The sequence below is a fragment of the Mauremys reevesii genome, linkage group 24 (assembly GCF_016161935.1).
Source record: "Mauremys reevesii isolate NIE-2019 linkage group 24, ASM1616193v1, whole genome shotgun sequence".
NCBI classification, from domain to species: domain Eukaryota; kingdom Metazoa; phylum Chordata; order Testudines; family Geoemydidae; genus Mauremys; species Mauremys reevesii.
This window is the reverse complement of record NC_052646.1, coordinates 13,659,832-13,686,173: the sequence shown is the minus strand read 5'-3', so window position 1 is coordinate 13,686,173 and position 26,342 is coordinate 13,659,832. Positions and strand designations below refer to the sequence as shown.

Genomic DNA, 26,342 nt, shown 5'->3' with positions numbered 1-26,342 from the left:
AATATTATTTCCTCTTGCCTTTAGAGAGAAAGGCTGTCTAATGGACTGACGACTGGGATTAAGGCCAGGAACAATTCCTAGATTTTAACCTCACATCTGCTAGTCACTCACTAGGTAGCTTGAGCAAGTCACTGTGCCTATCTGTGCCTCAGTTTCCCCACAACAGGCACAGGGCATTAAATCTTCTGGCCTTTTTTTGGCATTTTCAGCATTAGATACTAGCAGAGAGGGAAGCCATCCCGGACGGACCAATGCTCTGATCCAGTATAGCAAACCTTATATTCTTGACCAGTGTAGGGATTAAGATGTGGACAGAGCAAAAATTAGATCAGACCCAGAATCTCTAGGAGGGGGCGATACCTTGTAATATCTCCCACGCTCGAAGCACCCACAGCTTTCTAGAGTCACACAGCCCTGGCCATCGAAGAAGAAGCCATCGTCACACTGGCAGCCTTCAGCACAGGTCTCCGGGCAGTCCATGATATCTCCAGTGCAGGTGGTGGTGCAGAGGTCGGCGCAGACTTCATAATGGCTGTTGACTGGGCAGCTCACAGCTTAAATAGAGAGAGAAATAATGGATGGCTGGAAAGATCTCACAGCACGGTGTAGAGGGATAGACACGAAGGAGAGGAGAGCAGGACAGGGAGGAGAGGAACAGGGCACCTTTAGAAGGAAACATGAGATTGTTGGTTCCCACCCAGAAGAGTTCCAGAAGAAACCCAGGGGCCCGGAACAAGATGCCCAGTAACACAGACCCTCTCCCTTCCCCAGGGCATTCCCGAGCTCCTACATTATCAGCACACTTACCACAGAAGGAGGCGCTCCTCCAGGGCAGGATGGGGACCCTGGCCTCTTGGCAGGCTGTCACGTAGCTGTGGATGTTCTGGCACAGAACCTGTGCATCCCCATTGGCCAGGCACAGATCATACATGCAGTTGTTCTCATACACGCTGGGGCTAACTGTGCCGTGGCAGGACGCGAAGGGGCCGTCGGGGTTTGTGAGCAGTCCACAGGAGTTGCGCCCTTTGAAGACCTCCTTCTTCTTCTCTTCGCAAACTGGACAGCTGTTTCCAGCACATCTGTCTGTGCAGGATGCTCCTGGGATCTGGACTTCCCAAGCAGAGCCAAATGCTGCTGCATCAGGGGCTGTGCTGCCATCAGGGAGCAGGAACTCTTCATCTTCCTGTCCCTTGTAGTTCCCGCAAAGGCCGCATGTCTGGCCCTTGTAGCTCTCTGGGATAGTGACCCTGGCCTGGTAAACCAGGTCGTAGCTCACAGTGAGGCCGAAGTTGGTTTGCACCAGAATGTTTGTGCCATGCTGATACGCTCTAAGTTGCCCATCAACCACGATCACTGGGAGGTTGTGGGACACCCCATTCACCTGGAAGAGAGAGAACATTCCCTGTGAGCATGGGGGAGCAGGGACACAGATAAGATTACTGACACATGGCATAAATCAGAATAACTCCAGATTTCACTTTGGGATGACTTGTCCTCACCTTCCAAGGTCTTCACATTGTCGCCCTAGTCTACGTCTCTTCTCTCCTCTCCCCTTCACCTCATCTCCCTCCCAGTTCTCTCTTTACCATCCCTATTTTTTCCAACCATGGTTGGCTTGCACCTCATTTTCATGCGAGCTCCTGCCCACAGAACACTCTCCTACTTCTTGTCTATCTCCCCTACTCTCCTAAACACCCACTTCCCTGGTGACACCTCATTCCTTCACCCTGTGCCTTCTTCTCCTACCCCGACCAATTTACCTCATCTTGTATTTGTCCACATTCTACTGGCCACTATCCTCCAATCCCACTGAAGAGTGCCAAAAGAAACTACACCATCTGCCCAAGAAACTCCCTGCTATAGCTCAGAAACAAATCTACTTGGGCACACCCCCAGAGCCCCAACCAGGGGTATTCTATCTGCTACCCAAGATCCATACACCTGGAAACCCTGGACGCCCCATCATCTCAGGCATTGGCACTCTTACAGCAGGATTGTCTGGCTATTTGGACTCTATCCTCAGAGCCTACGCTACCAGCACTCCTAGCTATCTTCGAGACACCACCGACTTCCTGAGGAAATTATCATGCGCTGGTGATCTTCCTGAAAACACCATCCTGGCCACCATGGATATAGACGCTCTTTACACCAATATTCCACATGAGGATGGACTAGAAGCTGTCAAGAACAGTATCCCTGATGAGGCCACAGCACACCAACGCCTGGTCTACACTACGAGTTTATTTCGAATTTAGCAGCGTTAAACTGAATTAATGCTGCACCCATCCACACAACGAAGCCCTTTATTTCGATATAAAGGGCTCTTAATATCGATATCTGTACTCCCCGACAAGGGGAGTAGCGGTGAAATCGGTATTGCCATTTCAGATTAGGGTTAGTGTGGCCGCAATTCGATGGTATTGGCCTCCAGCAGCTATCCCACAGTGCACCATTGTGACTGTTCTGGACAGCAATCTGAACTCGGATGCACTGGCCAGGTAGACAGGAAAAACCCTGCGAACTTTTGAATTTCATTTCCTGTTTTCCTGGCATGGAGCACTGATCAGCACTGGTGACCATGCAGTCCCAAAATCAAAAAAGAGCTCCAGCATGGACCATATGGGAGGTACTGAATCTGATCTCTATATGGGGAGATGAATCTGTTCTATCAGAACTCTGTTCCAATAGACAAAATGGCAAAACATTTGAAAAAAATCTCCAAGGCTATGATGGACAGAGGCCACAACAGGGACTCGACACAGTGCTGCGTGAAACTTAAGGAGCTGAGAAAAGTGTACCAGAAAGCCAAAGAATGAAATGGATGCTCATGGAGGGAGGGGCGACTGATGACTGTAGCTATCCTACAGTTCCCGCACTCTCTGAAAACCATTTGAATTCTTGGCTGAGCTCCCAAAGCCTGAAGGGTCAAAAACTTTGTCGTGGGTGGTTCAGGTTATATGTCGTCATCCCCCCGCCCCCTCCCTCTATGAAACCAAAGGGAAAAAAATAGTTTCTCGCCTTTTTTCAATGTCACCGTTTGTCTACTGGATGCTGCTGGCAGACACAGTGCTGTAGCGCTACACAGCAGCATCCCCTTCCCTTCCCTTCCCTTGTCTTGCGGACGGCAGACGGTGCAGTATGACTGATATCCATCATCATCGTCCCGGGAGTGCTTCTGGCTGGCCTCGGTGAGGTCGGCCGGGGGTGCCTGGGCAAAAACGGGAATAGCTCCTGGTCATTCTCTTCTTTAAGTTTTGTCTCTTGGGGATTCACTCCTGCCTGGAATATGATAGCAGCTAGAGGCTGCCCTCCCCCCTTTAATCTCTGCTTGCAGAGGCAATAAAGTCAGTGTTGTTTCTTTATTATTTCATCACACAAATGGGGGGATAACTGCCACGGTAGCCCAGGAGGGGTGTGGGAAGAGGGAAGCAATGGGTGGGGTTGTTGCAGGGGCACCCCCTAGAATAGCATGCAGCTCATCATTTCTGCGGGATGTTTGGGGCTCCGACCCAGAGCAGCCATTTGCCTCTCTGGTTCTTTAGTAGGCTTGCCTGATATTCTAGGCAGGACTGACTCTCCCTTTAGACAAAACTTAAAGAAGAGAATGACCTGGGGAGTCATTCCCATTTTTGTCCATGCGCCCCCGGCCGACCTCACTGAGTCCAGCCAGGAGTACCTATGACAGCAGCAGATGGTACAGTATGACTGGTGACCGTCATTGTCAACTTGCAAGGCAGCAGATGGTACAGTAGAGCTGGTAACCATCTTTGCTAACTTGCAAAAGGCAAGGAGATGCTGCCGTGTAGCGCTTCAGTACCGTGTCTGTTAGCAACATCCAGTAGACATAGGGTGACAGTGAAAAAAGGCTGAACAGGCTCCATAGTTGCCATGCTATGGCATCTGCCCAGGCAAACCAGGGAAAAGGGCGCGAAATGATTGTCTGCCATTGCTTTCACGGAGGGAGGATTGTCTGATGACATTTACTCTTAATCACCCGCAACACTGTTTTTGCCCCATTATGCGCTGGTATCTCAACCCAGAATTGCAATTGGCGATGGAGACTGCGGGAGCTATGGGATAGCTACCCACAGTGCAATGCTCTGGAAATCGATGCTAGCCTTGGTACATGGACGTACACCGCCGAATTACTGTGCTTAGTGTGGCCGCGTGCACTCGACTTCATACAATCTGTTTCCAAAAATCAGTTTCTGTAAAATCGGAATAATCCCATAGTGTAGACATACCCCAAGTGGTTGAGCTTTGTGACTCTGTCCTCACCCACAACCATTTCAGATTTGGGGAAAACTTATACCTTCAAGTCATCGGCACTGGTATGGGTATCCGCATGGCCCCACAGTATGCCAACATTTTTATGGCTGACTTTGAACAACGCTTCCTCAGATCTTGTCCCCTAATGCCCCTGCTCCACTTGCGCTGCATTGATGACATCTTCATCAGATGGACCCTCGGGAAGGAGGACCTTGAAGAATTCCACCTGGATTTCAACAATTTCCACCCCATCAACCTCAGCCTGGACCAGTCCACACAAGAGATCCACTTCCTGGACACTGCAGTGCAAATAAGTGATGGTCACATAAACACCACCCTATACCAGAAACCTACTGATTGCTACATGCCTCCAGCTTCCATCCAAGGACACATCACATGATCCACTGTCTACAGCGAACCCCTAAGATACAACTGAATTTTCTCCAATCCTGCAGACAGAGACAAATACCTACAACATCTTTATCAAGCATTCTTAAAACTACAATACTCACCTGGGGAAGTGAGGAAACAGATTGAAAGAGCGAGACGGGTACCCAGAAGTCACCTACTACAGGACAGGACCAACAAGGAAAATAACAGAACACCACTGGCCATCACATACAGCTCCCAGCTAAAAACTCTCCAGCACATCATCAACGATCTACAGCCTATCCTGGAAAACGATCCCTCACTCTCACAGACCTTGGGAGGCAGGCCAGTCCTCGCTTACTGACAGCCCCCCAACCTGAAGCAAATACTCACCAGCAACTACACACCACACCACAGAAACACTAGCCCAGGAACCAATCCCTGTAACAAACCTTGCTGCCTACTCTGTCCCCATATCTACTCTAGCGACACCATCAGAGGACCCAACCACAACAGCCACACCATCAGGGACTTATTCACCTGCACATCTACTAATGTGATATATGCCATCATGTGCCAGCACTGCCCCTCTGCCATGTACATTGGCCAAACCGGACATTCTCTACGTAAAGAATAAATGGACACAAATCGGATATCAGGAATGGTAACATACAAAAAGCCAGTAGGAGAATACTTCAATCTTTCTGAACATTCTATAACAGATTTAAAAGTAGCCATATTTGAACAAAAAAACTTCAGAAACAGACTTCAAAGAGAAACTTCAGACCTAAAATTCATTTGCAAATTTAACACCATTAATTTGGGCTTGAATAGGGACTGGGAGTGGCTGGCTCACTAGAAAAGCAACTTTACCTCTCCTGGAATTGACACCTCCTCATCAGTTATTGGGAGTGAACTACAGCCACCCAGACTGTATTGGCCCTGCCAACACTGGTTCTCCATTTGTGAGGTAACTCCCTTCTCTTCATGTGTCAGTATAATAATGCCTGCATCCGTAATTTTCACTCCATGCATCTGAAGAAGTGGGTTTTTACCCACAAAAGCTTATGCCCAAATAAATCTGTTAGTATTAAAGGTGCCACCGGTCTCCTTTTAAAAGATCAATTAAACCTCCAGGATGAAGATCGTAGCTGACAACTTCGTTCTTCTGGAACAATAAGGATAAAGTTTGCCTGTGCAGGAGATGGAGCTTTACTGGTGAGCAGTTTGAGGCTGGGGAATGAACTCCCTCAGGACCCTGACAAACCTCACCACTTCCTCCCCAAGTGCAAGGTGCGTTTCTCTGATCTGTTGTCTCTAACACACACACACACACACACACACACACACACACGACAATGTGTGTGCACATTTATATCTTTTAAAAGTAAACCCAGTACAAAACCCTCCCCTGCGTGCACATCTCCTTCTGAGGATAGGATGAGAGAGTTGGTCAAGTTACTTAGTGTGTTGCTGGAAGGTGCTCAAATACTACATGGATGTGCATGGTATAAGAATTTGTAAGAGGGTGGCTTGTCCTTTAAGGCCAGTAGGCCAGCCAACCCTGATTACTAAGGAGGCACACCTGAGCAGGAATCACGTGATTCCCCTATAAGAGCAGCGGGAGGAGGAAGATGGGAGGCTGGCCCTGCAGAGAGAGTTCTCAGGGAGAACAGAAGAGAATCAAGAGGCTGATGAGAGTGAATAGACTCCAGCAGGGAAACTTCAAATTTGGGGAGCACGACTACAGACAGGAAAGACCTAAGGCCTGGTCTACACTAGGCGTTTAAATCGGTTTTAGGAGCGTAAAACCGATTTAACGCCACAACCGTCCACACTAGGAGGCAGAGGAGTAGCGCTAATATCGGTATTAACATATCGGAATAGGGTTAGTGTGGCTGCAATCGATGGTATTGGCCTCCGGGAGCTATCCCACAGTGCACCACTGACCGCTCTGGACAGCATTCTCAACTCGGATGCACTGGCCAGGTAGACAGGAAAAGCCCCGCGAACTTTTGAAATTCATTTCCTGCTTCGACAGCGTGGAGAGCTCATCATCACAGGTGACCACGCACAGCTCATCAGCACAGTTAACAATGCAGTCTCCTGAGAATCGAAAAAGAGCCCCAGCATGGACCGCTCGGGAGGTACTGGATCTGATCGCTATATGGGGAGCGGATTCAGTGCTAACAGAACTGCGTTCCAAAAGACTAAATGAAAAAGTATTTGAAAGAATTTCTAAGGCTATGACGGCTAAAGGCCACAGCAGGGACTCCGTGCAGTGCAGAGTGAAAGTTAAGGAGCTCAGACAAGCCTACCAGAAAACCAAAGAAGCAAATGGAAGGTCCGGGGCAGGTCGAAAAACATGCCGCTTCTATGATGAGCTGCATGCAATTTTAGGGGGCTGCGCCACAAGTACCCCACCCCTGACCGTGGATTCCGAGGTGGGGGTTGTAATCTCTGCCATGTCTGAGGATTATGCAGACGGGGAAGATGAAGAGGAAGAAGAAGAGGAAGACCTCGCAGAGAGCACACAGCACTCCGTGACCCCCAGCAGCCAGGAGCTTTTTATCACCCTGACGGAATTACCCTGCTCCCAGCCCTCACAAGCAACTATTCCAGAGAATGACGCCCTGGAAGGGAGCTCTGGTGAGTGTACCTTTGCAAATAGCAAACAGTGTTTTTTAAGCAAGCCTTTTTTAATGATTGATTTGCCCTGAGGACTTGGGATGCATTCGCAGACAGTATAGTTTCTTAGAAAAGTTTGTTAACATGTCCGGGGATTGAGAGGAAATCCTCCAGGGACATCTCGATGAAGCGCTCCTGTAGGTACTCCAGAAGCCTTTGCAGAAGGTTTCTGGGCAAGGCATCCTTGTTCCGCCCACCATGGTAGGACACTTTACCATGCCATGCATGTAGCAAGTAATCAGGTATCATTGCGTGGCAAAGCATAGCGGCGTATGGTCCCGGTGACTGCTGGCATTCAAGAAGCATCCGCTCTTTATCTTGTTCTGTTATCCTCAGCAAAGTGATATCGTTCAGGATAACCTGGTTAAAAATCAGGAATTTAAGTAAGGGGGGTGGCCATTTTTCTACTGGGTTCGTAGAATGCAGCAGCTTAAAAAAACACTTTCCTGCACGTAGCGGGGGGAGGAGGGTGAAATGCCGATGATCTTTTCTGTTTGGTCACCGGCGAGCGATCTTCCCAAGCTACTGGACAAGCAGTGGGTGGGGAGGGGAAGGTTGTTGATTAGCAGGGAGCTAGCGTGGTATTAGCCATGCGTTGGGGGGGAGGGGTAAATCACTGAGACAGTGGCTTACCATGGCCGCATGCAAGCTGAATCCTGATGCCTGGACCTGTGTCTGAGATCTGTAACCCCAGAGATGCAAGCAGTCACTATTAAGATGAAAAATGCGACCTTGTAGGGAAATCACATGTGCTATGTAAGGTGAATAGTGCTTTTCACTGTGAAAGAGTATAACCATTGTTCTGTAAAATGTATCTTTCTAAATATTTATCTCCCTCATGCAGCTGCAAATTTTTCAAGCGTCCCTCCTCCATCCCAAAGGCTAGCACAGATAAGGCGGAGGAAAAAGAAGACGCGAGATGAGATGTTCTCGGATATTATGGAAGTTACATGCAATGAAAGAGCTCATCTGAATGAGTGGAAGGACGTGGTTTCAAATTACAGGAAAGAGGCCAGTGAACGTGAGGACAGGAGGGATGAACGTGAGGACAGGAGGGACAACCGAGATGAGAGGTGGCAGCAGGAAGACCGGCAGGGAAATCAGCGGTGGCGGCAGGAAGATCAGCGGTGGCGGGATGCAACTCTGGGGCTGCTGCGTGATCAAACTGACATGCTCCGGCGTCTTGTGGAGCTTCAGGAACGGCAGCAGGATCACAGAGTGCCGCTGCAGCCCCTGTATAACCACCCTCCCCCCTCACCATGTTCCTTAGCCTCCTCACCCAGACGTGTAAGAACGCATGGGGTGAGGCTCCGTGCACCCGCCCACTCCACCCCCGTGGACAGCCCAACCAGAAGGATGCCGTTACTCTGAATTTTTTTTAATGGCCTTCTCCATCCCTCCTTTCCTCCTCCCAAAGCACACCCTTACTTCTCTCCTCTTTTATAATGAATCAATAAAGAATTCATGCTTTTTAAATGAGAGTGACTTTATTTGCATAAGTAAGCTGTACTCGAAGGGGGAGGGGGAGTTGCTTACAGGGACTGAGTCAATCAAGGGGGTTGGGTGTTCATCAACAAACACAGCAGTCACACTGTACCCTGGCCATTGATGAAGCTCGTTTTCAAAGCTTCTCTGATGCGCACCGCTTCCTGTTGTGCTCTTCTAATCTCCCTGGTGTCTGGCTGCGCGTAATCAGCGGCCAGGTGATTTGCCTCAGCCTCCCACCCCGCCATAAAGGTCTCCCCCTTACTCTCACAGAGATTGTGGAGAATACAGCAAGCAGCAATAACATAGGGGACATTGGTTTGGCTGAGGTCTGAGCGAGTCAGTAATGTGCGCCAGCACACCTTTAAACGGCCAAATGCACATTCCACCACCATTCTGCACTTGCTCAGCCTGTAATTGAACAGATCCTGACCACTGTCCAGGCTGCCTGTGTATGGCTTCATGAGCCATGGCATCAAGGGGTAGGCTGGGTCCCCCAGGATAACGACAGGCATTTCAACATCCCCAACTGTTATTTTCTGGTCTGGGAAGTAAGTCCCTTGCTGCAGCCGTTTAAACAGAGTAGTGCTTCTGAATACGCGAGCGTCATGAACCCTCCCTGGCCATCCCGCGTGGATGTTTGTGAAACGTCCCTTGTGATCCACCAGTGCTTGCAGCACCATTGAAAAGTACCCCTTCCGGTTTACGTACTGGGTGCCCTGGTGCTGCGGTGCCAAGATAGGGATATGGGTTCCATCTATCGCCCCCCCCACAGTTAGGGAATCCCATTGCAGCAAAGCCATCCACTATGGCCTGCACGTTTCCCAGAGTCACAACCTTTCGTAGCAGCAGCGTAGTGATTGCTTTGGCTACTTGCATCACAGCAGCCCCCACAGTAGATTTTCCAACTCCAAATTGATTCCCGACTGACCGGTAGCTGTCTGGCGTTGCAAGCTTCCACAGGGCTATCGCCACTCGCTTCTCTACTGTGAGGGCTGCTCTCATCTTGGTATTATGGCGTTTCAGGGCAGGGGCAAGCAAGTCACAAAGTTCCATGAAAGTGCCCTTATGCATGCGAAAGTTTCACAGCCACTGGGAATCGTCCCACACCTGCAACACAATGCGGTCCCACCAGTCAGTGCTTGTTTCCCGGGCCCAAAATCGGCGTTCAATGGATAGAATCTGCCCCATTACCATCAGGATCTCCAAAGCGCCGGGGCCCGCGGTTTGAGATAATTCTGTGTCCACGTCCTCATCACTGTCATCGCCGCGCTGCCGTATCCGCCTCTTACTCGCCTCGGTTCGAAGGTCCTGGTTCAGCATATACTGCACGAGAGTGCGCGAGGTGTTTAAAACATCCACGATTGCGGTATGGAGCTGAGCAGGGTCCATGCTTGCTGTGCTATGGCGTCTGCACGGTTCACCAAGCAAAAAAGGCGCGAAACGGTTGTCTGCCGCTGTCAGGGAGGGAGGGAGGGGTGAGGCTGTACCCAGAACCACCCGCGAAAATGATTTTTGCCCCATCAGGCACTGGGATCTCAACCCGGAAATGCCAAGGGGCGGGGGAGGCTGCGGGAACTATGGGATAGCTACGGGATAGCTACCCACAGTGCAACGCTCCAGAAATCGACGCTAGCCTCGGACCATGGACGCACACCACCGATTTAATGTGTTTAGTGTGGCCGCGCGCACTCGATTTTATAAAATCTGTTTTACAAAACCGGTTTATGCAAATTCGGAATAGTCCCGTAGTGTAGACGTACCCTCAGACAATATGGACAAAAATGGATGAACTTGAAAACATTATTTTGCATATTTGCTAATTTAATAATTCAGACCCTAAGGAGGCCAGTTGTTATTCAATTTGTCTTGTGAGCTATTGAGGAGCCCAAGAGGGGAAGCTGAGGCAGACCACATGCAGCACAACCTTTGCCACGAGCGAGCATTAGGGAGTTGGCCAAACTGCAAACAAACCTGTGTAGAATAGAATAAAATCTCTGTCCATGAGAATGTGGAGAACTTACCATGACGAGCCCCTGTTTGTTTTGCAGCAGGGTGAGTGTGATCCCGTACACCTGAATGGATACCAGCTTGGCCACAGACATGTTCCTGGTGCCCCAATCTTCTTTCTCTATGCTGATAGTGAATGGTGTAAGGTCACGGGCATCGGTGCAGGTCTTGGCCAGGATGTAGGTGCAGGTGCGTTGGAAGTCAAAGGAGACCCCATCGAAAGAGAGGTAGTGGGGATGGCCAGTGGCAGAACAGGTCACAGATCCAAATGGGTGGCATTTCTGGACACCGTCCACCACCCCGCATTGCTCACCAGCGCCGCAGGAGAATGCCTTACACACAACCTCCCCACCATCCTGACACACACACTGCTCCTCGCATGACCCAGTCGGGTGGAAGGTCTCCCCAGCCTGGTAGTAAATTCCCCTGTGGAGGCATCCGCACTGGGAAATGGGGACGCAGCGGTCACCACTGAGAACAAAGCCCTCGTCACACACGCAGCCTTCCTTACACCGGGTCATGCACTGCACCGGGTCATAGAGGTTGCTGCATGTCAGATCGCAGCTGGTGCTGCAGAATTCGTAGTGACTGTTCTGGGGACAGGATGGAGCTGTAATTAGAATAAAAAGTTAGCTCACATAGTGCGTTAGCAATGTGTGCAATGAACCATCACAGAACATGCAATTTCATTCAAGCTCCTACTTTTCTATTTCCCTGGTTTGGTTAATTAATAAAAGGCACCATCTGTAATGGGGTCCCAGGTCTGTTGAATTGGTTGCCTCACAGAGGCCAGGAGATGGGATAGAGAAATCTCTCTCCTATGATGGCTTCTAATTCGGTTTATTGTTTCATTGTTTCACTACTAGCTTTTTGTTTTGAATCCTGGTCAGTACCAGTTAAAATTCATTCCCAACTGATGGCTTGTGTGGGATGAGCTGGTGGGTTCCCAGCCCAGTTCCTAATGAACAAACATCCCAATTAGTAGCCACCCTGAGTCTCAGCTCTGATTATGTCCCAGTCTCAGAAGGGAAGGCAAGGATTGGACTGGCCATGGAGAGCAAACTACATTCCTAGATGTGTTTCCCTTGTCCAGGATGCAGCTGTCAAGGCCACTATGATGGCTGAACCCAGCCTGCTAAGAGAGACCTTTGTCTGTTAAAAATGTTCTGCAGTGTTTTAGATCCACATCTACCAGTCAACAAGAACTAATGATCCCCAAGGGGCAGGCAGCGGTGAACATGGGGGACTCACAGCAGAATTTCGTTGTCCTCCAGGGACGCACCATAGCTCCAGCTTCCTGACATGCCTCAGCATAGCCAGCAATGGCCTGGCAGATGTAACTCTCCCGCCCACTGAGGACGCAATACCCATACACGCAGTCTACGAAGTATCCATGGGGGTCCACTTTGCTGTGACATCCTCTGAAAGGGCCACTCTTGTATAGGATGAGCCCACACTGCCCTCTGCTACCTCGTTGTTCTTTTTCAATAGCCTCTACACTTGCACATGGTGGTATCATTACTGCAGAGCATCCCGGGAGGTCGCCCAGCTTCCAGCTCTGGCCAAAGCTGATGGGGTTTGGTGCCAGGATGCCATCCCTCATGAGCATGTCATCCTCACTGTCACTGTTAAAATTGCCACACAGACCACACACGGCTCCCGCGTAGGTGACTGGCAGAGTCACTGTGGTGCGTCCTGACCACCCAGAATAGGTAACGGTGAGACCAAAGTCTGTCTGGATCACTGTGGCCCAGCTCTTTCTATATACAGTGATTTTCTTATCATCGAGGTTGAAGGGAAGAGTAATCAGGAAACTGTTCACCTGTAAAAGCAAGACACATGGGATATGAAACATCGCTCACTCGTGGTGGAACCTCTGGCTCCAGCACAGAGCTCTGGCCCATCTACTGCTGCTGAAATCTTCTTCCAGGCTGATCTGCTCCCTCCTTTATGGCCTGCCCGAGTCCAGCTCCCCAGACTGGAGAGGATCCTCCAACCAGACTTTCCTTTTTTCTGACACTGGCTATTGCTGTTCCCTCCTCTCTGAGCCCCAGCTCTCCAAGTTCCAACATATGCTGGATACTATTGACACCTTCTCACACGACGAAGTGTAACCAGATCACCCCAGCCCTTAAGTTTCTCCACTGGTTCCCCATTCACATCAGAATCCAATTAATATTTGACCTGTTTTTTTAAAATCCTTCCGTGCACTTTCTGCAACCGACTTCTGATTTTACAGGCGACTGTCCAAAAATATTTTGGAGACTAGATGTGATTTCTGAAACTCACCATGATTTTCCCAGGGAATTGATTGCTGACCCTGATGTCGGTCTCATAGACCTTGATTTGCACAGGACCAGTATTGCTTTCCTGGAAGTAGACCTCAAAGTCCGCCAGTCCATCCACCTTCTTGCACAGAGCTGTGAGTTGGTAACGGCAGGTGCCTTGGAAGTTGTATCTCTGTCCATCAAAGGTGGCATAGTGCAGATTCCTTGTCACAGAGCAGGTGGCATAGCTGGAGGGGTAACAGCCCTGTATGCCGTTCACTAGCCTGCACCTCTCTGAGTGTTTGCATGTAGCAGCCACGCAATCAACTTGTCTAGTGGCTGCGTTGCACATGCACCGTGTCCCACATGCCTTGTCGACCCAGAAGCTCTCGTTGGGGGCATAGGGGCGCCCTTCAAACTGGCACCCACAGCTGCTCTTGGGTATGCATTTGCCCTGGCTCAGCACAAACCCATCCTTGCACTGGCAGCTTTCCACGCAGGGGTCTTGGCAGCTGCTGGGGGCTGACGGGTCCACACACGTGGCTGGGCAGGCTGTTCCACAGAGCTGGTACTGGCTGTTCTCCAGGGGGCACTCCATGGCTGGGGAGTGAAGGACCCACAGATTTAGCAGCAAGTTCTCTCCAAGTAAAAGCAGTATTTAAAATAGACAGAAAGGGACGTATCTTGTGGGGCTCTGAGAGCCCTTGAATCCCAGTGACTTCAACATTGGCCAAGGGTGCTCATCATGTTGCAGAAGGTGCTTAGCACCTTACAGGATCAGGGCCACAGTTGCAAGAGTGACTTAAAAACTGGCATCATTTTACCTCAGCCATCCATGTGTTATCAGTGGAGGTTAGATACTCAAAGTGACAGGCTGTGATGAAGGGAGGAATGTACGTACTATTTTTATAACCTCTGTGTGTGCCTCAGTTTTCCCATATGCCATCTTCGTTACCCAGTGTGTCCAAAATGATTGTTTGCTCCCAGGGCAAGCTAAGGCCATGTCCACATGAACACTTATGTCAGCAACACTTTTGTCACTCGGGTGTGAAAAAACACACCCCTGAGCGACACAAGTTTTGCTGACATAAGCACTTGTGTGCAGAACGCTATGTTGGGGCGGGTGATGCTCTTGTGCCGACAAAGTTACCGCTGCTCGTTGAGCTGGTTTTGTTATGTCGATGGGAGAGCTCTCTCCCATCGGCATAATGCGGCTACATGAGTGATCTTACAGCAACATAGGTGTATCAATACAGCTGTGCCGCTCTAAGCTTGCTAGTGTAGACATGGCCTAAGAAACCGGTATGAATGTCACCTAGCTGTCTCAGCTGGATGGGTCACTAAAAAGGACTGGCCGAGAGGGACCCCATATCAGTGGAGAATCCAGAAGATAATGGCAAATGCAGTCACAAGGACATGGACACCTAGTAATAAATGACTCCAAGGTGGATGGATTTCCTCAGCACGGACATGGAGCAAAAATCCCCCAGCTCGAGAACAAAGGACTGGGAAATGTGATGTGGGCAAATAAGGGTTGGCTGCTGGCAGGAGTCGGGACTCTCACCTGGAGTCTAACCAAAGAGCTCAGATGGAGATCTGGTCTACACTACAGAGTTAGATTGATGTAGGGCAGTTTATGTCAACCTAATTCTGTCGGAGTCTACACTAAAATGTAGCTCCCACCTCTGTAACTCGCCCACTACACTGATTTAATAACTCCACCTCCGGGAAAGGCACAGCACTTAGGTCGATGTAGTTAGGTCGATGCAGTGTCTGTGTAGACAGAGCATTGATTACATTGACTGTTTCTGCCTTTCAGAAGCCATCCCACAATGCGCCACACGGATAGTTAAATTAGCGCAAGCGCTCCTGGTGAGAACGTGCACTGCCAACACAAGGAGCAGAGTGTGGACATGTAAAACCAATTCAATTATTGCTGTGTCTGTACATCACATAACTTAGGGCAAATCTAGACTACAAAACTACACGGGCACCTTAGCATTACCATGGACAGACAAGTACTGTATGTAGAATAGAATCCAGGAGTTCTGATTTCCCAATCACTGCTCAGTCCCAAATCACTTGATCACGGTCCCTCCTAAATAGGGCTTCTGGGTGTCCAGTTTTCAACCAGAAGACCCGGTCAAAAAAGGGACCCTGGCACTCTGGTCAGCACCACTGACCAAGCCATTAAAATTCTGGTTGGTGGTGCAGCAGGGCAGGCAGGCTCTCTACCCACCTCCATGCAGCTCCTGGGAAGCAGCAACATGTCCCTCTGGCTCTGGGGCAGCCACGGGGGCTCCGTGCAATGCCCCCAACCCAAGGGCTGGCTCCACAGTTGCCATTGGCCAGGAACAGACATTGAGCGCTGTGGGGGCGGTGCCTAGAGACAGGAGCAGAGGCACAGAGCCCCATGCCCACCTCCAAGCAGGAGGGACATATCGCTGCTTCCCAGGAGCTGCCTGAGGTAAGCACCACCCAGAGCCCGCACCCCGCATCTCCTCCCATGTCCCAACCCCCTGCCCCAGCCCTGAGCCCCCTCCAGCACCCAGACTCCCTCCCAGAGCCCACACCCTGCACCCCATCCCACTCCCACACTCCTTGCTCAAGCCCAGAGCCCCCTCCTGCACTGTGAACCTCTCAGTCCCAGCCCAGAGCCCCCTCGTGCACCCCAAACCCCTCATCTCAGGCTCCAGCCCAGAGCCCGCACCCCCAGCTGGAGCCCTCACACTCTTCTGCACTACAACCCTCTCCCCAGCCCAGAGCCCCCACCCACACCCTGAAAACTTAATTTCTGGCCCCAGACCGGTGCCTTTACCCCAGCCCAGGGCCCTTACCCCCTCCCACTCCTGCACTCCAACCCCCTGCCCCATGGTGAGCGAGTGAGCAAGGGTTGGGGGGGAGAGCAAGTAACGTTGGGAGGGGGGAATGGAGTGAGTAGGGGCGGGGACTCAGAGAAGGGGCTGGGCAGGGGTGGGGCAAGGGTGTTTGGTTTAGTGTGATTAGAAAGTTGGCAACCCTACTCCCAAAACCGGGGCTAGAACTCAAGAGTGCTGAGCCCCAGGCTCCCCGGTCTAACCAGCAGACCGTAGACCTTGGCATACAAATCTGTACTCACGGCATCTGGCCAGCTGCCTCCATTCCCCAATCCTGACCCCCTCCAGCTGGCAGGCGTCTGCGTAGGCCTTCAGGGCCTCACACAGGGCCTTCCTGTAGCCCTCGTTGTGGCAGAGATCATACACGCAGTTGTCCAAGTAGACTGTAGGATCCACCTTGGTGTGGCATTGTCTGAAGGGCCCATCTGAGAGCTTGGTTATCAGGCCACATGAGGCCTCCTCCTTGTACTTTCTGGCTATGTTGGCAGCACAGAGCCTGCAACCTCCAATGCAATCGTGCCAGCAAAAATAATCCTCATCTTCCACTGCCCAGCTTTTCCCCAAGGCGGTGACACTGGGAGCCTGGTCCCCATCTGGGGTCCGGAAGTCATCGGCAGGGTCCCCATTATAGTTGCCACACAGGCCACACAGGCTGTCGAAGAAGTCATTAGGGACGGTGACCCTCAGGTGGTTGTTCCAGTCATAGTACACCCTGAGGTTGAAGTTGGTGCGGAGGACGAGGGAGGTGCCACTCTGATAGAGCCGAAGGGCCCCGTTGTTCAGGGAGATGGGTAAGTGGGCCCTGGTGTTATTCACCTTCACGGTGAGAAAGAAAGGGCAAAGGTCACAAGTGAGTGCATAGGTCTTTCATTTACAAAGTGACCTCTTGTCAGATATAATTTTTCACTAGTGTTTGCCTATTCTTCAAAATCTAAAAGTTTTCAGGAGATGGTTCCTTTTCAATGATGTTTTGATGGAAACCAAGCAGATTTCAAAGATGGACCTGGACTCAGGACTCCATTCCCCTTCCCAGAAAATTTAGTAATTTTGGGGTTTCATTCCATATTGGAATGAAGCTAATTTTCAAATAACTGAAATCCTCTCCAAAATGGAATTAACTTTCTCCAGTCAGCTCTATCTAGTATGAAGCTATAATTTAATATTGGTTCAGATTTGTGTCCAGATTCATTGAAAATTATGAGTTGGTTCCATTGCTATTTACTGGATTTTTTCCAATCAATTCCAATAGTGGACCCGTGATTTCCGTATTGCCCATTGTAGATGAAAGGGCTGGTGATCAGAATTGCTGGGAACTGCTGTAAATGACAGGGACTGCATTGGTTAGAGCTGTTAGGGAGCGGCTCCACTGGGAGAGGAGGTTGTGTTGGTGAGAGCTGTTAGCAGCATCACTTGAGGGGCGAGAGGTTTCAAGGAGCTGACTACAATGTTCTGGGGCTCCTGAGGTACCTCAGGTTGGAGATGGCTCTGTAAGTACAAAGGCCCTGAGCTGCCGAGATGTGCCTCAGAGTTTCCCAATATCTTAGAGTTCAGGCAGTGTCCTCCTGGATCCAAGAGTGGGGATTCTCCTCAGGGGGGATCCCAGAGGAATCCTTGTTACATTAGAAACTGCTGGGGGATTTGCGGAGGGATGGACTCAGTGGAGCTGGGATTTGCCCTGCTCCTGCACGACATGCTGTGGGATATGTCATGACTGAATGCTCCAATCTACACTTTATCCTATGTGCTTGTGACAGAGCTGACAGCTCCCCACACTGAGCCACCCAACCTGCTCCCCTCAGCACAGCACCCTCTGGTGCCAGATTAGGATCAGTGCAACTCTGATGGGACAGCACCCCCGACTGACCCCCGACACCACTCCCTGCCACTCAGCACCCGCTAGCGCCATGATAGGCATTGGGGTCAGCACCGACAGCAAGGGGAGAGTGCTCTGTACTTGGTTCCCAGACCGCTCCCTACCACAGAGGTCTCACCAGTGTCCTGCTGGGCATTGGGCTTAATACTAACTTGGGAGAAAGGTCCTGCTACTGAGACACCTGCACATCTAAATAGTACAGCACCCCCTATCAAAGTGCTGGTACAGGGGGCACAGCACAGATACAGTGGCAGAGCACCTACTAAATCAATGATAATACCCACTGCAACACCTTGGGGTATTTTTTTGAGGTACTGACCATGCCAGATGTTGTCTAGTTTGCAATTCTATGCGGAGGTCGGGGGTGCAGTTTCCTTCCCTCTATTTAGGAAAGCCTACAGGGTGGGCATAGGAGCAGGGTGGATGTGCGCGCCCAGCACTCACCCACACAAAGCCGACCTCAGCCCTGGCTGCTGTGATGGTGACTCCATCCACCTGGACAGTCACTGACCAAATGTAGACAACCTGTGTGTTCCCACTGTTCTCGTTCTTGGCTGTGACATGGAAGGAGGGCAGGATGGAGTCATCCCTGCAGGTCTTGGCCACCGTGTAGTTGCAGGTGCCGTGGAAATCATACGCCCGTCCATCGAAGGTGTGGTAATGCAAGTATCCCCTGGCCCAGCACGTGGCCTGAGAGACTGGCACACACTCTCGGTGCCCATTTATCATCTTGCAAATAGTTCCTTCCCTGCAGCGAACCACACTGCAGGATGGCTTTGGAATATCTAGTGGGGGAAGACAATAGAAAGACAAGAAACACCAGACTAATCAGTTATATATTAGAGCAGAAAGAGGGCTGAGGGGGCTGTGAAAGCCAGGATGATATTTAGTGTTCTTCGTGTTACCGAAATATCGGGTCTGCCTAGCTGAGAGCCAATAACAGCCTGACAGGGATAAGGAAAAAATGCTTTATTCTGCAGAAGAAAGGAGAGCTCTGTAATGAATACAGGAGACTCTACTGCACACAAGTTTCACAAGCTTTTTATACACTTTCAGACAAAGACCATGCCGTGTTAACACTTCATTGGTGGGTGTCAAGCCCCGTAACACTGTTATCTGTTCAAGAAAGACTGGCTTGAAGCGGAATCTTTTTCTGTCTCCGACAGCAAAAGAAACATTAGTTACAAAGTTCAAGGTACTGTGTACGTGAGGCCTTTTGGAGGTTTCTGCCTCCACCTACTGGCCGTTTGCAAAACTATTAATAAGGGGGGGGGTACTAAATAGCTTTCACATTGGGATCCTACTTCTTAATATAGCCTGTCTGTGAAATGTACCGAATGATTGATGGATCTATCTATCCCCGTACGCTCTATATATCTACTCCCATGCACCCTTCACAAATCTCTCACAAGTCCCTTGCTGGGGAAATCCCTGCCTGGGTGAGACCTTTCCTGTCGTAGAGCCATCAAAGTGGTCTCCTGTGTCCCCTTTCCCGCAATGCCCAGCAGAGGTGGTGCAACCCAGAGGGGCATGTTGTGGACAGCATTGAGCAGGCAAAGGAGAGTGGCTGGGATGTGATGGGCTCTGACAGTGCCCAGCTGACTGATGGCCCGTATGGGGCTACAGCCAATAGGCTCCATTTTGAGCAGCCCCCAGGTTTTAATAAGCTCCCTCACAGCTGCCCACCCTACTCCACTGCGCATGCCAGAAGCAGGACTCAGCAGACACTCTGACCCAACAAGGCTTTTCGTCTTTCAAATTGAAGTTCTGTAATATTATCGCTCAGGGTTCATGGCTAAATAAAGGGGAAGAGAACGTGAAAAGGGTGAGGAGACATAATCACAACTACTTTACTCACTTTTTGTGCAATAACCTCTCAGGCCTGTTGCAATCAGTGACTGTCGTTTACCTTGGCTGATGCAGCCCATAACGCCGTCTCTGATCTGGCAGGTTTCTCCTCTGGAGCAGCTGTGGGCTTTGCAGGTCACCCCGTGGGTGGGAATGCAGGAGCAGCTTTGCTGGCACTTGTTCATCAGGACCACCTCACTGGGCTAAGGGGACGTTTGGAAAAGGGGAAATTATGCAATGGAACTGGAAACAATTATCTATAATATTTCTGGCAGTGCTAAACCCAAAGCTGTGTGCTGAGGTGTGTGAATGTGCATATTGTGTCATAACATTATTTCTCTATCTAAAGGTTGTCTGATAGCTTTCTTTGATAGGGTACAAGCCTTGTGGGTAGTGGGGAAGCAGTAGATGTGATATATCTTGACTTTAGTAAGGCTTTTGATACTGTCTCACATGACCTTCAAATAGACAAACTAGGGAAATACAACCTAGATGGAGCTACGATAAGCTGGGTGCATAACTGGTTGGAAAACCACTCCAAGAGCGTAGTTACCCATGGTTCACAGTCATACTGGAGGGGCATAATGAGTGGTGTCCCGCAGGGATCAGTTCTGGGTCCAGTCCTGTTCAATATCTTCATCAATTATTTAGATAATGGCATAGAGAGTACACCTGTAATGTTTGCAGACGATACCAACCAGGAAGGAGTTGCAAGTGCTTCAGAGGATAGGATTATAATTCAAAATGATCTGGACAAACTGGAGAAATGGTCTAAGGTAAAGCGAATGAAATTCAATAAGGATAAATGCAAAGTACTCCACTTAAGAAGGAACAATCAACTGCACACATACAAAATGGGAAATGACTGCCTAGGAAGGAGTACTGTGGAAAAGGATCTGGGGGTCATAGTGGACCACAAGCTAAATATGAGTCAACAGTGTAATCCTGTAGCAAAATAAGTTAACACCATTCTAGGATGCGTTAGCAGGAGTTTTGTAAGCAAGGCACAAAAAATAATTCTCCTGCTCTAGTCTGCACTGATGAGGACTCAGTTGGAGTATTTTGTCCAGTTCTGGGTGCCACATTTCAGGAAAGATGTGGTGAAATTGGAGAAAGTCCAGAGAAGGGCAACAAAAATGATTAAAGGTCTAGAAAACATAATTTATAAGAAAAGATTGAAAAAATGGGTTTGTTTAGTCTGGAGAAGAGAAGCCTGAGAGGCAACATGATAAAAGTTTTCAAATACATAAATGGTTGTTACAAGGAGGAGGGAGAAAATGTGTTCTTCTTAACCTCTGAGGATAGGACAAGAAGCAATGGGCTTCAATTGCAGCAATGGAGTTTTAGGTTGAATATTAAGAAAAACTTCCTGTCAGGGTGGTTAAGCATTGGAATAAATTGCCTAGGGAAGTTGTGGAATCTCCATCATTGGAGATTTTTAAGAACAGGTTAGACAAACACCTGTCAGGGATGGTCTAGATAATACTTAGTCCTGCCATGAGTGCAGGGGACTGGACTAGATAATCTCTCGGGGTCTCTTCCAGCCCTATGATTCTATTATTCTAATGGGTTAAGTGCTGGTCTGACAACCAGGAACAACCCCTAGGTTCTATTCTGCCATCTGCTCCTGACTCACTGTGTACCCCTCTCTGTGCCTCAGTTTCTCCATAACAAGCAAAGTGCATTTAATCTTCTTGCCTTTTTTGGAACTTTGGGCATTGAGTACTAGCAGAGCTGGGATGCCAGGTTGGATGGGCCAGTGCTCTGATCCATTATAGCAAACTCTTTCCCTGACTAGTGTAGGATTTAAGATGTGTATAAAGCAAAAATTAAATCAGACCCAGACCACTTGCAGCTGTACCTTGTAGTATCTCCCCTGTTGGAAGCATCCACAGCTCTCCTGAGTCACACAGCCCTGGCCGTCAAAGAAGAAGCCCTCGTCACACTGGCAGCCTTCGGCACAGGTCTCCGGGCAGTCTACGATGTTTCCAGCGCAGGTGACAGTGCAGAGGTCAGCACAGACCTCATAGTGGCTGTTGGCAGGGCAGCTCACAGCTTAAATGGAGAGAAGAATTATTGGCTGGGCAGATCTCATACCACGGGCTAGAAGGAGAGAGACATAAAGGAGAGGAGAACAGCACAGGAAGGAGGGGACAAGGACACCTGAGGTTGTTGGTTCACACTAAGAAGAATCTATGAAGAATCCCAGAAGTCTGGAATTTTGTTCCCATAAATGCTGTCTCCCTCTCCCCTTTTGTCCCGCACCCAGTGCACCTTTGCAACCTGAGCTCCATCAGTATCATGGACTTACGGCAGAAGGAGGCGCTCCTCCAGGGCAGGATGGTGACCTTGGCCTCTTGGCAGGCCGTCACGTAGCTGTGGATGCTCTGGCACAGGACCTGGGAGTCCCCCTTTCCCAGGCACAGATCATACAGGCAGTTGTTGAAATACACGCTGGGGCTGACCGTGCCGTGGCAGGCAGTGAAGGGGCTGTCAGGGGCTGTGAGCAACCCGCAGTAGTGGTTCTGTTTGAAGACGTCCTTCTTCCTCTCCTCACAAACTGGACAGCTGTTCCCAGCACATCTGTTTACACATGATGCTCCTGGGACCTGGACTTCCCAAGCAGAGCCAAATGCTGCCACATCAGAGGCTGTCCTGCCACTGGGGAGCAGGAACTTGCTGTCCTGCCATCCACTGTAGTTCCCGCAGAGGCCACATGTGTGGCCCTGGTATCGCTGTGGAACGGTGACTCTGGCCTGGTAAACCAGGTCGTAACTCACAATGAGGCCAAAGTCAGTTTGCACCAGGATGTTAGTACCATGCTGATATGCTTGGAGCCGCCTGTTGGCCGTGATCACCGGGAGGTTGTGGAATACCCCATCCACCTGTCCGAGACAGAGCATTCCCCTGTGAGAAGTGGGAGTGGACACTGGGCAGGGGTGGGGACAACGCGTTTTCAGATTCTGCTCTCGCTCACACCATGAAGTAAACCCAGAATAACCCATGACTCCAGATTTCACTTTGGAATGACTTATCCTCATCTTCCAAGCTCTTGACATTGTTACCCTGGCCTACGTCTCTTCTCTCATCTCCCCATCCACCCACCTGCCTCCCTCCTGATCCTCTCTCTTTTCCATCCCTATCTCCTCCACCCATGTTTGGCCCACACCTCCTTATCATGACAACCCCTGCACTCAAAATAGTTTCCCACTTCTTTTCCATCTCCCCCTCTCCTAAACCCCACTTTTCTCATGAATCCTTCTCCACTGACCAGTTCCCTCCCTCTGCTGTCTGACCAATTCCCTATGTGTTAAGTTCTATTTGTTCCAAGGTAAACTACAGGCTTCTCAGGGGAATTGATCATGGGACAGATTCTTCAACAGAGAGGCCAACTGAGTTCCTATAGAAAGGAATTTCATCCCATGTTTGCAAAATATAAGGTATGTAGAGGGGTTTCCCAAATAATGAATATCAATAAAGATGGGGTATGAATCAAGAAGAGAGGCAGAGAAGATGCATCTGAGCTGCAGGATGCTCAGCTTGCCTAACAGAAGCTCTCACATAGTAACACCCATGAGTAATGCTTTCTACCATCTCCAGTTTATTGCTGGGGAAATTCTGTGCCACGCGCAATGTAGAGTTTGTGCAGAAATTAATGTTGTGTGCACAGAATTTCCTTCTTTCCCCCGAAATGGGCTGCAGAGCTGCTGGCCACCACTGGACCCAGCAGAGCCCAGCTCACAAGCAGAAGACCAGGAGGAGGGGGAAGGAGCTGGAGGCTTCCCAGTTCTCAGCATGGCCTTAAGGAAGGAGGTGTGCAGGAAACTCCATACAAGTCCGGAACTCAGCATCAGGCTGTTTCTCCCTCTGGATCACTGGGCTCTGAGGGGTAGGAGGTGCGGGTGTCTGGCTTGGGGGGAACCCCACAGTGGGGGTCTGGGGGAAGAGGTGTGGGTATCTGGGCTGTGGCTGGGCTCTGGGGGAGGGGAGGGAGCGGAGAAACAGGATACTGAATTGTCATAGGGGCTTCTTTAACTCTGTACTCCTGGTGGAATTTTTGTGTGGGTCTGTATTGTTACAGACATACTTGCTGACAGGTATTTTGAAATACATTTCCAAAATAATTGAATCTGGCATGATTATATAGTGTTATTTTGACAAATAAATATGCAGAATTGTGCAGGATTATAAAATATTGTGTTCAGAATTTTTAATTTTTTGGCACATGTAGTGAGGCGGGCTGGCCTCCCAAGGACCAGGATTGGGAGGACCCCCACACTGAGCCCTGGTGGGCAGAACCAGGGCCTAGTTGCTCCTCCCCTAGGAAGTGTGTGGGAGGAGCAGGAAGTATAAAAGGTGGCCCAGAAAGCTTAGTAGGGAGGCAACCACCAGAGAGATCAGATGCCTCCTGTGGCCTCCCGAGCTGGGAAGCAGTGGAGGGTGTTGAGGGAGCAGAAGACTGGCCTGAGCCACCAGGGCTGCAAGCTGATTCAGGTCCGGAGGAAGCAGACAACAGGCCCGGACTACCCAGAATGCTTGCTTGCTGCTGTCAACCATGACCCCTCCTCACAGCAACAGGATATACCAAGAAAGGGAGTATGGAAGCTGCCCAGGGGTAGCAGACCCCTGTCTAGCCACAATGCTGACAGAGGGTGTCAGTGTGTTGCGGTGTGGATCCCTGCTGACCCAGTGACAAAGCGCTTTGTCACTGTCAGGGCCCTGGGCCGGGACACAGTGGAGCAGGTGGGCCTGTGTCCCACCCGCCACCCCAACATGGGGGGTGGCAGTCTCCCCTTCCTCAGACCAGAAGCCTGAGCCTCAGACTCTTTTCTGCCCCACCTTGATCCAGGGCCTGGGCTAACTGACTGACTGTTTCTCACCCAGCCTGAGCACAGGCCTGGGCCCCAGGTATGCGCGGAGGCCGCTTCGTTCCCCACAGCAGCCGACATATCAGTTAATGCAGTGAGGCTGGGTAGCCTCCTGAGGAGGACACCCACACTGAGCCACAACACTGCAGAATTCACCTGGAGTACCAGCTGGCTGTGAAATTTCATCCCATCCTGGCAGAGGATAACCTGGCTTCAGTTATTTATGCCTTTGTCGCCGCTTGGCTGGACTGCAACAAGTGATATACCTGCGAAAAGTGCCTTCAGCTCTTACTCCAGCTGGTGCAGAATGCTGGAGTTTATCTCCTCAGAAGCACTGTCCACTGTGAACACATCACACCTCTCCTCCGCTCCCTACATTGGCCCCCACAGAACATCAAATCCCATTCAAGGTTTCAGTCCTTACCTTCAATATGCTCAATTGCCTTCCAACAAGGGGAGATACTACGTAATTGACTGGATCAATTTCCATGATGAAGACCCTTGTTCCAAAGCTCCTCAAGGCTTGAGCATAACCTTTGCCAACATCACCATAGCCTGCCTGTGATCGGGTGCTCTCAACACACCAGCCTCAAAAGGGTGAAGGAAGCTGAGTAAGGAACCAATTAGTGTGACAGGCCACACGAGAGGGGATTAGGCTGGAGGAGCAATCCCTGACTGGAGGAAGAAGTTCAACTGAGTGGGTATGACCTGGGCTAGTATAAAGCCAGGAAGCTGGCAACAGAAAGGGTGGCAGTGAGAAAGTCTGCAGCCACCGTCTGTGTATTAGAGAGGGAAGGAGGGAACGCAGGGAAGGAGTTGGACCCCGGAAGCCTGGCCCTGAGGGAAGAGCATACCCAGAAGAGAGAAGGTTGGAGAAGAAAGCTTGTGGGAGGCAGAGGAGAAAGCAGCCCAGGGAGACAGCAGCAAGGCCGGGGACTGATTAGACTATGGCTGCAAGTTGTAGAGTCCCTGGTCCAGAACCCAGAGTAGTGGGCAGGCCCAGGTTCTCCTACCAGCCACTGACAGAGTGGCATTGCTTGGACAGGGGGTCCAGGGAGACCCTATACCCTGGAAGGGGCAACCCTATAGTGAACTGGCCAGAGGATGAGTCACAAAGAGGAAGTTGCAGCTCCTGGAGCCAGAGAGGGGTCCCAGAGTGAGAGAGAGGACAATAGGGAGAGAGAGACCAAAGGGGAAGGCATTAGATCTGGAAGAGAGCTAATCCCCAGGACAGTCAGAAGGAGGCACCACCTACAGTGAGTAGAGCACCCCGTGACACTGCCCAGCAATCATGACATCCGTGACAAGGTTAATGCCATCAATAGAAACTCTCAGCGGCCATAAAGGTTATCAAATTTATTCTTGGTGACAGAGTCATTTATGTTGATGGTTAGCACTTTCAGGATCCAGTTGGCCTTTATCTTATACAGATAGTCATTTCCTCTGAGATGCCTTTAATTCAAGAAGATGTGGGTATTTGGAACAAGCCAGGGTGGTCAAGTCCCTACCATTATCTAAAATCATACTCAAGTGTTGCTGATCCTTGAAGTACAGGGTATGTTAATGATTGATAAAAGCTCAGGATGAAGTCTGTGATCAACAGCTTTGCTCCTCTGGCACAACTGGACTTTCACTTTCTGCAAATGGGAAATGACTGCCTAGGAAGGAGTACCGTGGGAAGGGATCTGGGGACTATGGTGCTAAATATGCATTTAACAGTGTTGCAAAAAAAGCGACCATCATTCTGGGGTGTGTTAGCAGGAGTGTTGTAAGCAAGACATGAGAAGTA

The 26,342-nt window shown here is 50.1% G+C and overlaps 1 protein-coding gene across 1 annotated transcript in view; it reads right to left on the bottom strand.

Annotated features, from left to right (window-relative positions):
* The window catches only part of LOC120390529 (IgGFc-binding protein-like), a 197,424-nt gene that overhangs the window by 158,593 nt on the left and 12,489 nt on the right, over positions 1-26,342 (bottom strand). Inside the window, exons 6-15 of the mRNA XM_039513258.1 lie at positions 21,997-22,570; positions 21,547-21,740; positions 19,747-19,888; positions 18,282-18,622; positions 16,207-16,780; positions 13,111-13,688; positions 12,073-12,643; positions 10,836-11,431; positions 808-1,381; positions 361-554 (exon numbers count right to left, since the gene is read on the bottom strand). Coding sequence (XP_039369192.1) covers positions 361-554; positions 808-1,381; positions 10,836-11,431; positions 12,073-12,643; positions 13,111-13,688; positions 16,207-16,780; positions 18,282-18,622; positions 19,747-19,888; positions 21,547-21,740; positions 21,997-22,570 — 4,338 coding nt within the window. The remainder of the gene's footprint in view (positions 1-360; positions 555-807; positions 1,382-10,835; positions 11,432-12,072; positions 12,644-13,110; positions 13,689-16,206; positions 16,781-18,281; positions 18,623-19,746; positions 19,889-21,546; positions 21,741-21,996; positions 22,571-26,342) is intronic.